This window comes from Simochromis diagramma, unplaced genomic scaffold, assembly GCF_900408965.1.
Source record: "Simochromis diagramma unplaced genomic scaffold, fSimDia1.1 OVJJ01000603.1, whole genome shotgun sequence".
Classification (NCBI taxonomy): domain Eukaryota; kingdom Metazoa; phylum Chordata; class Actinopteri; order Cichliformes; family Cichlidae; genus Simochromis; species Simochromis diagramma.
The window spans coordinates 21,339,169-21,352,881 of NW_024387414.1; the positions used below are offsets into that span (position 1 = coordinate 21,339,169).

At 41.0% G+C, this 13,713-nt stretch overlaps 1 protein-coding gene across 1 annotated transcript in view; it reads right to left on the minus strand.

The window, feature by feature from the left end:
* lgr4 (leucine-rich repeat containing G protein-coupled receptor 4) overlaps positions 1 to 13,713 on the minus strand; it is a 32,653-nt gene that overhangs the window by 5,711 nt on the left and 13,229 nt on the right. Inside the window, exons 3-6 of the mRNA XM_040011343.1 lie at positions 10,229 to 10,300; positions 7,707 to 7,778; positions 2,091 to 2,306; positions 618 to 689 (exon numbers count right to left, since the gene is read on the minus strand). Of these exons, the coding sequence (XP_039867277.1) occupies positions 618 to 689; positions 2,091 to 2,306; positions 7,707 to 7,778; positions 10,229 to 10,300 (432 nt within the window). The remainder of the gene's footprint in view (positions 1 to 617; positions 690 to 2,090; positions 2,307 to 7,706; positions 7,779 to 10,228; positions 10,301 to 13,713) is intronic.

Genomic DNA, 13,713 nt, shown 5'->3' on the forward strand with positions numbered 1-13,713 from the left:
ATAACTCACAATGAGTCTGCCCCTGAATGTATGAATGAATGACTATTCAGCAAAAGCAAAGAAAGCCCTTCAAGTCCTTACCAAACCTTTCTGTCAGCAGCTAAACCTCCTGCCTCCACAGATATTACACACTTAAAGAAAAAATATACATTAAAAAAACTGTTGAAATGTAATACTGCACTAGTTTTATAAGCTTACTTGTGTCCCCTGTGCTGTGTCATTGTGTCTGTAAATACCAACAATGGCTCAGAGCAAGTGCCACGAGATTATGTGTTGTACAGTAACCATTTGCCAGGAGGTACGGCTGTCACTGAAAGGTTTTTCATGGCTCTGTGGCAGTAGGAAGTGAACAGTGGGAGGGCAGATTTGATAAGCATCATGTACTTTGCTCTATTTATCCTAGAGCAATTAAAGGAGGAAGTGGACACAATGATGTCTGGAGGACTGAAGCACAGGAGGGTGGGGCGAGGGGGGACATGTTAACACATACAAATATGAGCACCAACACGCACGCACGCACGCACGCACGCACGCACACACACACACACACACACACACACACACACACACACACGCGCACACACACGACAACAATTACCATACTGCTGTGTACTTACAGCGTCTCCAGGTTTACAAGTCCAGAGAAACAGTTGTCTCCTATCTCGTTGATTCTGTTGTTGTGAAGATGCCTGAAAAAGGTAAAACACAGATCTGCAAGACCGTCGTACCAAAGAGAAATAAAATCATTCAATCATTCCTCGTGGGTTTTAATCTACTTTTCAGCTTTTGCAAAAATATTCCATGCATGATTTCTGAATGGCGCTTGTGAATCAGGTGTCTGTGCTGTATGTGTATATGCAAAGAGTCCTCCTCGCCTAATAGATTCAAGGTCTTTTCTTCCTGTTTATTCTGACGTGTTTATACTAACCCTGCAGCAATGCCACTCAATGCGTGTGTTCTTGAGCATGTGTTTATGTGAACATATAACAGCAGCAGTGAAAAAAAAAGATCTGGAACAATCCCTTGGATTCGCAGTGCAACGCATTTTTGTACAAGCTCCTGGCAAAGGATGGTTTTAGGATTTCCCTTAATACATAAAACAACATAACTTCTGCGTCACTGCTCAGCATCAAGCTCCTTTTACAAAGATTTTGCTAACATTGATTTGCAATGTCCAGTGCCTGTGGCTCGTTTCACTGCAAAAACGCCCTCGTGCATAAACACAGCAGAGAATGAGTAGCGACCTGTTTAGCTGACTTATTAAGCTGTAAGCTGTGGAAATAAACTATGGTATGTCTGTGTTTGGAGTTTGACCCGCAGTCAAGTTGAGGATACATTGATAGCTAAAGCTCAGCTCACAGAAAGGTATTTTATGTTGACTTGTGGTGACAGAATAATACAAATGATATATGAAAAAACACATACTATAGCTTACTTAACTCAGATGGGAACACAGGCAATACATTTAGATTTTACTAACATGATGTTAATTATACAGCCAAGTAGAAGAGATTTACCCATGACTCAGAAACTTAAGTACCTTTAAACTATAGCTAAACTCACCCTATAGAGAGTTAACATGTGCTGGCATTATAACCTGAGAATCGTCCTGATCTTATTGACAACCCACCCCCGAGGAGTTTCACTTTGGCATCTCCCTCAGGCCATGTGAATGTTTGCAGAGCATTGCCTGCTTAATTATAGTTTTTCCAAAAAGTACACCAACAAGTTGTTCCTGCTGAGTTATTCTGCGTATAGTTCTATGAAAACTGCATGCAAAGGTCCTTTAGCTATCCTGGGGAATTTACTTTTATGGCAACTGTTTCACAGGCAGGCTACTTAAACATGATGTTAATAATTTGATATTTATACCAACTATCAACAGATCATTTATAGATTTACATCCATCTAAAGTTAAGGCACAAGGCGGTTTGGTGCCCTATGACGTTCATCATCCGCCCTGCACTCTGCAGCATTGGCCTGACTGGCCAGAAACAATTGTCAAGTACACTGTAAACATTAACGCTTAAATGCTACTGTGCAGATTTTCATTCTAAACCACAATTAAACAGAAGCTTAATATAACTTACAGTACAACTAAACTGGTGAGGTTTGCAAAGGCGTTGTCTGGTATGTACAGGATGCGGTTAAGTGCCAACGTCAGAGCCTGAAGGTTCGCCTGGTGCCTCAGAGAACCGACGGGCACCTCCATCAGGTTGTTATCATCCAACCAGAGGTGGCGCAGCTGCTGAAGGCTTTCAAAGCTGTCATCTGGAACAGTTGTAATATGGTTGGCATCCAGGCGACTAAAAAACAGAGCAAAGTAGAAACGCATTTGTACTTTGAATTGGATTTAATAAATACATATAGAAATTACATTGCAATAATGGCACCGTTACCTTCACCCTCTACATTTTCTTGAGCTTTTCTCTGAGCCCTTGCTATACATTTGTTATGCAAACATATATATATTAGGGCAGGGCAATATGGCCAAAAATATTTATCACAATATATATTTGGAAATTTGCGATAACGATATAACTGACAATATAATTGACGCGAGACAAAATACTTTACAACTCCACAACTTTATTAGTGCAAAAAACCCCATCAATGTATTTTCACTGAAACAAGCAGCTGTAAAAATATAAAAATTTAACAGTGCAAACGCAAATTCCTTGCTGACAGTTTAACCAAAAGGCATTTCCAGTGAAAACTGGCTGACATATCCTCAGCATAACCAAGTTTAATATCCACAAAACTTAAAAAGAGGACATACACACACAATACGGTAATATTATGTTGAAGCACAGTACGTATCACTCCGCCAGGCTCCTGCCTACGATAGCCGTAATGCTCCGACAATCCATCAAGTGGTGCGACTTCGTAGCTTAGCAAAGTCGTACTAAAAAATTCTTTGACAGATTTTCGAGCGCCATGTACCACATACAATCGGTTCAATGTCAGTAAGCACAACCATACATAATTCATACATAAGGTGCACCGGATTATAAGGGGCACTGTCAATTTTTCAGAAAATCAAAGGATTAATTTTAAGAGCGACTTATTTTCCAAAAAAACCACAGTAATAATGATGGTCCGCTTGCATGCTCTACCAAAAATAGTGCTTTGTTGTGTATCTGACGGACGAAAGCTAAACCAGTTCCACACCACTGAAGTTGCAGCATTTTTACAAACCAATTCTGGTTCATCTCTTTCATTTAACGATCCGCTTTCGCCCTTTTCATTCTCCGTCGCTGCCATGCTTTTTCTGCCACTGACATAAAGACAAGAAAGCTCCTTACCATGCATGGAGTGTTTCACCCCAAGTCCAGCACCCTGAGGCTGTACGCTAAGCGGAAGGAAGGAGGCCGGGGACTGGTGAGTGTCAGCACCACAGTCCAGAATGAGACAACGAACATCCATGAATACATTGGGAAGATGGCCCCAACTGATCGAGTGCTCAGTGAATACCTCAGGCAGCAGAAACCCAAGAAAGAGGAGAGAGACAAGGAACCATCATGGAAGGACAGGGCCCTGCAGGGTATGTACCACCGGCAGATAGAGGAGGTGGCTGATATCCAGAAATCCTACCAGTGGCTGGACAAAGCTGGACTGAAAGACAGCACAGAGGCACTAATCATGGCAGCACAAGAACAAGCTCTGAGTACAAGATCCATAGAGGCTGGGGTCTATCACACCAGGCAAGACCCCAGGTGCAGGCTGTGTAAAGATGCCCCAGAGACAATCCAGCACATAACAGCAGGGTGCAAGATGCTAGCAGGCAGGGCATACATGGAACGCCATAACCAAGTGGCCGGCATAGTGTACAGGAACATCTGTGCCGAGTATAACCTGGAAGTTCCGAGGTCCAAATGGGAGACGCCCCCAAGGGTGGTGGAGAATGACCGAGCTAAGATCCTGTGGGACTTCCAGATACAGACGGACAAAATAGTGGTGGCTAACCAACCGGACATAGTGGTGGTAGACAAACATGAGAAGACGGCCGTAGTGATCGATGTAGCGGTTCCGAATGACAGCAACATCAGAAAGAAGGAACACGAGAAGCTGGAGAAATACCAAGGGCTCAGAGAAGAGCTCGAGAGGATGTGGAGGGTGAAGGTAACGGTGGTCCCCGTGGTAATCGGAGCACTAGGTGCGGTGACTCCCAAGCTAGGCGAGTGGCTCCAGCAGATCCCGGGAACAACATCGGAGATCTCTGTCCAGAAGAGTGCAGTCCTGGGAACAGCTAAGATACTGTGCAGCACCCTCAAGTAGAGGACCCGAGCATGAAGGATAAACCGCCCGCTGGGTGTTATATATGAACTCCATGTGCTCCAGCTCCAACACAGAAAAACTGAAAACCCTGTGTAGATTTATGTCTTCATGCATGTTCAATCATCCAGGTAAGATAATCCCAGAAAGTTGGTTCTATTCACGTGGATGGAACGTTTTGAAAACCATGTAGGCTTACAATGCCGAGGGGAATGAAAACAGCAAAATAAAATAAAACAAAATAAAAATAGGGGAAACAAGCAAAAAATAATCCACCTTATAAGAGTACGCCTGTGTCAATAAAAAGGTTTTTAGTCTGTTTTTAAATTTATGCAGATGTAATTAATCTCAAAACAACAGGACCACAATAACTGAAAGCACCCTCAGTGCACTTAGATCTAATTCTAGGAACAGTTAACAGATCTGCACCTGATGACCTGAGCGCTCTGACTGGACTGTAAAGTGAAATGCTTAAACAGGGTGGCTGTGGCTCAGCAGGTAGAACGGGAGTTGGGTGGTTCAATCCCTGGCTGTTCCAGTCGGCATGCCAAAGTATCTTCGGGCAAGATACTGAACCACAATTTGCTCTCCGATGCATCGATCAGAGTGTGAATGTTAGACAGGAAGCACTTGCACACAGTAAAAAGTGCTTGTGTGAATTAGGCAAGTAAGCGCTTTGATTGCTCAGGTAGAGCAGAAAAGCACTATATAAGAATCAGTACTTTTACTAATACTTACTACTTTATTTAATTGGATAGAAATTGTATTAAACATGTAAACATTCTGTTACAATCCGGCTTAAAAGCCGCAACATAAATATGGAGACTAATACCAGAATTTCATAGAAAAGGGGTTTTATTTTAAATTACATAACAAGTGGGGCATAACACATTCATAACTTTACTGACAACAATGGAAATCTTTCTCTTTACTTTCTCTCGTTTTCTTAAACTATCCATGTTGTATATTAGGTGGTGTCAAAAGCAAATTACCTATATCATCATGTTTCTTTGGCATGTTCTATAGAACATAAGACAGGCCCTTTTGCCACAGTGGTTTAACTCACAGCCTACTTTTAACCCTCACTTCTGAGAAACAGTGAAACACCTGAAATTCTCCACGTCCCCACAAACTCGTAGCTAAGACATGAATGTTTATTTAGTAGCCATATATAGCAAACTCAAATTCTTTGTAGACAATTCACAGAATTTACATTTTAAAAAAGCAATATCTGCGTGTACCATGAATGATCCAACAAGATCCTAAAATTCTGATCACTGACAGTTTTGGGATTAAAAAAAATAAACAAGAAGGTAAAAAAAGGATTTAAACAGTATTATGAATGCACAAGTGCTCTTTTCACCATAACCACGTTACGTTCTCCTGCTATCCTCCCTAACTGAGTGTCTCACCCTCCCTCAAAATTCCTCAAGTGTCTGGCCTGTAAGAAAAACAGACATGATTGACATTTAGCTCTCTACAGGCTTTATACAAACCAAGTCCTTACTCTGCCAGTGCATAATACTTCAGCTACAGACCCTAAAACCCCAACAGAGAAAAGACATCTGTTAAAAAAGGAAGAAGAAAGCCGGAAAAAAGAAAAGGGAGGACATATGGCGGGATACAGAGGAGTGATTATAGCTGAAGGCAGAATTTTCAGCACATTTCTCCAGCTGGATGCATTCCTACTTTAGTCTCTGTCAAACTCAAAGGCACGGTTGCTGGAGAGAGGTGGTGTCTCGAAGAAACTGGTATTTTGAAGTTGGTGAAATGACACTACATATGAGGGTTAATGGAAAAGATAATTGTGAAAAGGCCGATGCTTACAAGCAAACGTAAAAACTCCAGAAACAAACAGAAAAGTTAGCAACGGATTGGCTGAATAAGACTCACCTACAAATACAGCAGCAGAGTGATAAGAATGTGATATGACTGAAAGAATGTTCAAATGCCTCAAAACAGATTAGGCAAATAAATCATTTCAACAATCACTCTCAACATTTTAGTTACTGTAAAATTGCTGTGTACAGTCACACATTAAACAGGAGCCACTATCTACAAGAATTTGGTCCACCTGGTGCGCAACATAAATGCAACTCCACCACACACTCAGGCATGAGACAACAAGGCTATACAGTTTACAGCACAAATGCTTACATCTAGAACAGTTATTAGAAAAATTCAGCACGCGTTTTTAAAGACTTGGACATAACTGATGTTTTTGTTTATTAATGGTCACACATAATGCTGGTTGTGCGTTCAGCTAAATCCTAATGGCAACACATCTGCAACGTCAACACTGACACGATGAAGCTCAGGAGGTAAAGTGCTTACAACTGTCACTGTCTTAATTTTGCAGCTTAGTAAATAAATGTTTACTAGTTAGTACTGAACACACAATACATCCTAAATACTGCACAAGCTGAAAACCAAGATACTTAAGATTCATTAGTTGCTGAAGACAACTTTTGGGAGTCAGTCCAAACCACACGGTAGTACTGTGAATCACATAGCGGTACTGCGAAAGTAACTGGGATTTATGATCTGACATTTGGGAATCTTTGTGGTAAATTTAAAAGCGATCCCTCTCATAGATGTTTACCACCAAAATTGTGGGCCAACTAATCAACACAGCAAGAAGCTACAACACAGCCCTCCCCTCAAAAATAATCCCAGTAAAAATCAGCGCAGCCGATTTTTTTCCCCTGTTTTTCACAACATGAAACTAAAAGCTCAGCTGCACAGTACAGACCCATTTGCATACATTTGTTATGCAAATTTTCAGCAGCAAATGTTATCATTACATATCATAGTAGATAAACTGTCCTGCAGTGCTACTGTTGCTTCATTATCATCTTTGTGAGTACCCATCTTGGATGGGCTTGTTAGTTTGACATTAAATTCCATTTCCACACCGTAAGTTGCTTAATACACTAAGAGTGCTTTGTTACTACAGTACATATTCCTAAGTACACACTTAAAACACATCAGTATCTGTAAATTCTAGAAGAAACAGGCTTTTTAGTTATTGATTGAGCCTCTCTAATAGAAACACTGTATGTTTATAGTAATAATAGCAGGACTTACAACAGCATCTCCACTTTTTGACCATTCACATTTTCCATAAGCAATCCAAAACAGACAGTTTTCAGTCCAGAGTTAAGGCTAAGCTTTATTTCCCCTGTGAGACCACGTTTGGAAGTTTACAACCTTTTATAACTAATCAAACAATATATCTAAACAGCACTGTAATACAATAACAAAGAACTATTACAATCTCTGGAGCAGGCCTGTGCATCGCTTCCTCCAAGGTTGATGCAGGAGAGGAAGGTCCACTTGAATCCTTGAAGGATTTTTATCTAGACAATACCCGGCATGTGCTTAAACATGCTACACGTGTGTGTGTACGTGTGTTCATGCAAATGACTTACAGAGACTGGAGAGAGTGAAGGTTCTTCAGTGCCGAGTTTGGCACCATCTTCAGCTGATTATTCTGGAGCATCCTGAGGACAAATTGGAAAAAATATATCTGAATATTTCAATTATTTCAACTCTTGTTACAAAATAAATAAATTCATTTCCTGAGGTTCCCGTCCGTACACTATCACGTGGCTTCACTTTGGCTATTATTACTCACTTTAGAAAACGGAGTTTCCCCGAGCAAATACAGACAACCTAAAGTCTACAAAATCTCCCACAACTTTTGTGTGTTTAATAAACTTAAAACAACATCACATTCCTGTCTAACAATAACTCTAAAGTCTAAAGTTTGCAAACAAATATGAAGAAACCCTGACCTGAAGTGAACATTAACTTAGTCTGCCTGAAGCCAATATACAGCCAATTATTTTCATTTGTGTACTTATAAGTAACATGAATAAATCACTGGATCTGACATGCATACAGTGGGGCAAAAAAGTATTTAGTCAGCCACCGATTGTGCAAGTTCCCCCACCTAAAATGATGACAGAGGTCAGTAATTTGCACCAGAGGTACACTTCAACTGTGAGAGACAGAATGTGAAAAAAAAAAATCCATGAATCCACATGGTAGGATTTGTAAAGAATTTATTCGTAAATCAGGGTGGAAAATAAGTATTTGGTCAATAACAAAAATACAACTCAATACTTTGTAACATAACCTTTGTTGGCAATAACAGAGGTCAAACGTTTACTATAGGTCTTTACCAGGTTTGCACACACAGTAGCTGGTATTTTGGCCCATTCCTCCATGCAGATCTTCTCGAGAGCAGTGATGTTTTGGGGCTGTTGCCGAGCAACACGGACTTTCAACTCCCACCACAGATTTTCTATGGGGTTGAGGTCTGGAGACTGGCTAGGCCACTCCAGGACTTTCAAATGCTTCTTACGGAGCCACTCCTTTGTTGCCCGGGTGGTGTGTTTTGGATCATTGTCATGTTGGAAGACCCAGCCTCGTTTCATCTTCAAAGTTCTCACTGATGGAAGGAGGTTTTGGCTCAAAATCTCACGATACATGGCCCCATTCATTCTGTCCTTAACACGGATCAGTCGTCCTGTCCCCTTGGCAGAAAAACAGCCCCATAGCATGATGTTTCCACCCCCATGCTTCACAGTAGGTATGGTGTTCTTGGGATGCAACTCAGTATTCTTCTTCCTCCAAACACGACGAGTTGAGTTTATACCAAAAAGTTCTACTTTGGTTTCATCTGACCACATGACATTCTCCCAATCCTCTGCTGTATCATCCATGTGCTCTCTGGCAAACTTCAGACGGGCCTGGACATGCACTGGCTTCAGCAGCGGAACACGTCTGGCACTGCGGGATTTGATTCCCTGCCGTTGTAGTGTGTTACTGATGGTGACCTTTGTTACTTTGGTCCCAGCTCTCTGCAGGTCATTCACCAGGTCCCCCCGTGTGGTTCTGGGATCTTTGCTCACCGTTCTCATGATCATTTTGACCCCACGGGATGAGATCTTGCGTGGAGCACCAGATCGAGGGAGTTTATCAGTGGTCTTGTATGTCTTCCATTTTCTGATGATTGCTCCCACAGTTGATTTTTTCACACCAAGCTGCTTGCCTATTGTAGATTCACTCTTCCCAGTCTGGTGCAGGTCTACAATACTTTTCCTGGTGTCCTTCTAAAGCTCTTTGGTCTTGGCCATGGCGGAGTTTGGAGTCTGACTGTTTGAGGCTGTGGACAGGTGTCTTTTATACAGATGATGAGTTCAAACAGGTGCCATTCATACAGGTAACAAGTGGGGGACAGAAAAGCTTCTTACAGAAGACGTTACAGGTCTGTGAGAGCCAGAGATTTTCCTTGTTTGAGGTGACCAAATACTTATTTTCCACCCTGATTTACGAATAAATTCTTTACAAATCCTACCATGTGGATTCATGGATTTTTTTTTTCACATTCTGTCTCTCACAGTTGAAGTGTACCTCTGGTGCAAATTACTGACCTCTGTCATCATTTTAAGTGGGGGAACTTGCACAATCGGTGGCTGACTAAATACTTTTTTGCCCCACTGTATATAATGTTTCCATGTGTTTCTGTTTGCAGTTTCTATTCAAAACGTCCCCTGTATATCAGCAGGACTTTGAACTTTTGGCTAAGTGCACAATCTACAGGACTGTGCTTTGTTTGTCACTCCCTGTGTGCAAGCACACTAGGGTGTGCTGCCTGATGTAAATTTTGGAGTTCTAGCTTTTAAAGCAGAGCATGTACGCAGTTCTCTGTTGGGGATTCCCATATACACAGTCATAGTTGGGGAAGGGGTGGAAAACTACATTTAGTTTACACCAAGTGTATGCCCAGCCTGTCAGTAACTGACACTGCCACAATGTTCCCGCAAACTGCAATATTTACTCTCTCCCCCAGTGTGTAGAAAACACTGTCACAGCCGTAAGTGCGTCTGTGTGTGTTTGCGGGGGTATGTGAGTGTTGAGATTGGCAGAGAAGGCAAATGCTTACAGGACTTTGAGCTGATGCAGTCCAGAAAAGGCTTCGGGGTGGATGAACGACAGGTCATTTCCTGGAAGTCGACTGGGTGAGAGAGAGAGAGTCAAACTTGTATTTAAGACATTTTTCAAATGATCAAAAGCTACAAGAGGCATTTAAGCAAAAACAGAACAGAGTGTAAGAAAACTGCAGACTCGGTTTTATTTCTGAAGCTATGCATTCAGCTGAGGACTTCTTCATATCCAGCGTCTCTGCATATCATGTTCCAGCTCTCAGGGTGAACACGGGGCCTGGAGTGTCAAAGACATGCGTCTGTGCCCCTGGCCTGTTGTCACTTCATCTGTCACCCATGAGAGATTAGAGCTGTTCCTGGATATCCCCTGCTTAAATCCCTTTCTGAGCCTCCAAAGCATGACTATGAAGTGCTCTTTTCAGAGAGAGTGAAAAATAATTCACCTCTCTGAGGCTGACACAAGCAGAGTTATTCCCTTTGAACAGTGCTGCCTTGTTACATTTATCATCACACAGCTCCTTCAGAGCATTTATGAATAATTTGAGGCTGAGGGGACAACTCCCTTTCCTGTTGGAAACAGGAAATATATAGGAAATATGGGTGTAAATAAGCATGGGACAGACTGACTGGGATACAGAGACCAAGTATCCTATCTAGCCTGAGAGATTAGCAACAGATTTATCACTCTGCAATGCGAGTCAGGCCAGGCTAAATTCCCTGCAACAAGAGCTGCTGGGTGTGAGCCTGAGAATCAAGGCTGAGTGTATTAGAAGACAGTTTATCCGACTTAAAATTTGTCTTTCTTTGCATGTCACGTGTTCAAATTTATTTGAGAGTTAGTGCACAAATTTAATTGGTTGGATTAAGGAAGAGGTCAGGTCAGAAAGTTAGTAAACTCTACACATAAGAAGCAAAAAACACAATAGATTCAAATGTGTCCGCTCTCCCCCTTCAAGATAGTTTCCTTGTGAAGTCTTGCGTCTCTGCCGGCACTGCTGCAGATGTTGGAACAGTCTACAGGAGTCTCGTGCTGACCACCTGCACATCCTCATTTGTCACAGCTTTAGCATGGCCCTTAAACTCATGCAGAGAGAAAACATTAACTTCTGTGTCAAATTGACCCGACCTTCATGCAGAAGACCATCAGTTGTGATACAAGCAGGGCATCTGGGATCCAGAGAGCAAACATCAGACTGGGTGCTTCTCATTTGATCATTGACAGGGATTGTGCACTACCCCCAGGCTTGTAAAGCCCTGAGGCATCTGAGGGAAAACCTTTGGCGGAAACTTTCTAAACCATGGCGTGTGCCATAACGTCATCGCACACTTTCCAAAATGAAATTCAAGTTCAAGGGTTTACATTTTGTTACTGGGGGAAATCAACGGTGCGTTGCAAATGTGCGCCTGCAAGTGGTCAGAACAGGATTTCTAAGAAGCGCTTCACATGAGCCGAGCTCATGGTGAAGTTTGAGCTGAGTAACAAACCTGTCATACATTTACTGTGGTGTTATACTTTTTTGTAAGCAGTTTTCTTATAGTTAAATGTACGCATATTGTACCACAGATGATTAATACAGAACCTTCCTGAGAAAAAGATATTTTGTCAAGTAAGTAATTTAGTGGTGATTTCTAGTGGTACAAACTGGATGCAACGGACAAAGAAACATCAGGTAACCTTGCAAGATTTGTACATAATGGGCCTTGTGCTGTAGATTAGCAAACTATATCTACAATATTAAACTTATTAAATCTGCTTTCTGTTAGAGTTTATATCTGTTCACATGAAAAAGACTTAAAAATATTACAATTTAATTGCAGAATACCATCAAGCCATTTTATCCATCACAGTAAATCAGGCACAGCCACTTTGCTGTAAGCTTATCAAGTGCAATACATGAAGCAGTGAAGTTCCTGGTCAGACAAATCAGACAGATTAAATATTTCTGCTTCAATAGTCAAATTGGGTCCACTGTTGACTTTATCACAAAATCAAAAAGCATGAAAAACATGTTTTCAATATTTGTTTCTTTTTTTCTGTTAGAGTCATCTAAATAACTTGATAAATTCTGATTTTGGACTTGCATGATACGCATGTTAACATGACCTTAACATTTAGTATTAACTGTGAATGTTTGCCAGCTATTAGAGGCTGCTACCTCACACTTTGAGACAAACCCAATTATAAACTCCAAAGCAGAAGCCCGTAATTCACAACACCAACAAATCAACCAATAAATCTAAACATTTGTTTCACTTCCGACTTAAAGTTTGTCACAATGATGTCTTGCAACAGAATTTGGACTTTTATTATTAAAGACCAGTCTGCAGGTATAGTCGTGACTGCAGCATGTTGGCACACGCATAAAGACGCCTATAAATCAAACATGACATTAATCTTGTCAATAACTGTTGAGTCACTCTTGTTCATTTCCAACAGATAGTGACCAATGTGGCTAATTCACACAACCCAGAGATTGTGGTGACTGTCACAAGCCGCTAATTACGACGCGCAAACACAGTTTGACAAATCGTTCAGGTTTCTCAACATTAAAAAGGTTCCCCGCCTCTTGCATCTTTCAGCAAATTCAGCACATGTCCCCTCAGGGCTTTGATGGATTTCACTGAGGAAAGGCTAAATCCTTTCCTTGTGCAATACCACTCCCACAGGTCTGCCTCTGTCAACAGCAAATTCACTAGAAAATGCACAGTTTTGTAGCAGTAAATAAAAACAACACGATTACTTTCTATCTGGTAAACTACTGTGGGTAAATCAAAACAAGGACCCCCTCCCACACATGTGTAATGCACACCTGTTTGTACAACTATTAGTACAGTTACCTGTGATTATACAGGCCTGATGTCATTTCCTATCTACACACAGCAGACAAGGTCATATGGTTTGGATTTGAACTCCTCTGGTTTATCATCTGATAGTGAACAATAACAATTTGAACGTGATCTGAGCCGTATCGTCTTCTGCCCAGCAATAGTGGCTGGAACTTCAACTTCTCAGAAATGAAACCATGTTATAAAAGCAGGAATACGGAGTAAATCCCATCACAGAACCACCATTTCTTCTTTATATACTTTATAACTCAACAATTTTCATTACACTGTAATATATTAACTTTACTTAAAAAGAAACTAAAAAAACAAAAAACAAATACATAAGCTTACATTTACTAAAATAATATGCCAGATTCTGCAACTTATAATTATCAGAAATACAGAAACTTTTATGTAACCATTTCAATGCACAAAAGAGAAAAAAGATGTGGACCATGCGGCTGCAACCAAAAATATTTAACAAGGATGACTAAAAATAATAAACACATTAATGTTTTAAATCTTTGTGTCACGAAACTAAACATATCAATGCTGACTGACTCAGTTGACTGCAATTCCCTCTTGATACACAGAGAGCCAATCAGTCACAGGTTACTTTAAAGAATATAAACAAACAGTGAGGGAGACAGAAAATACC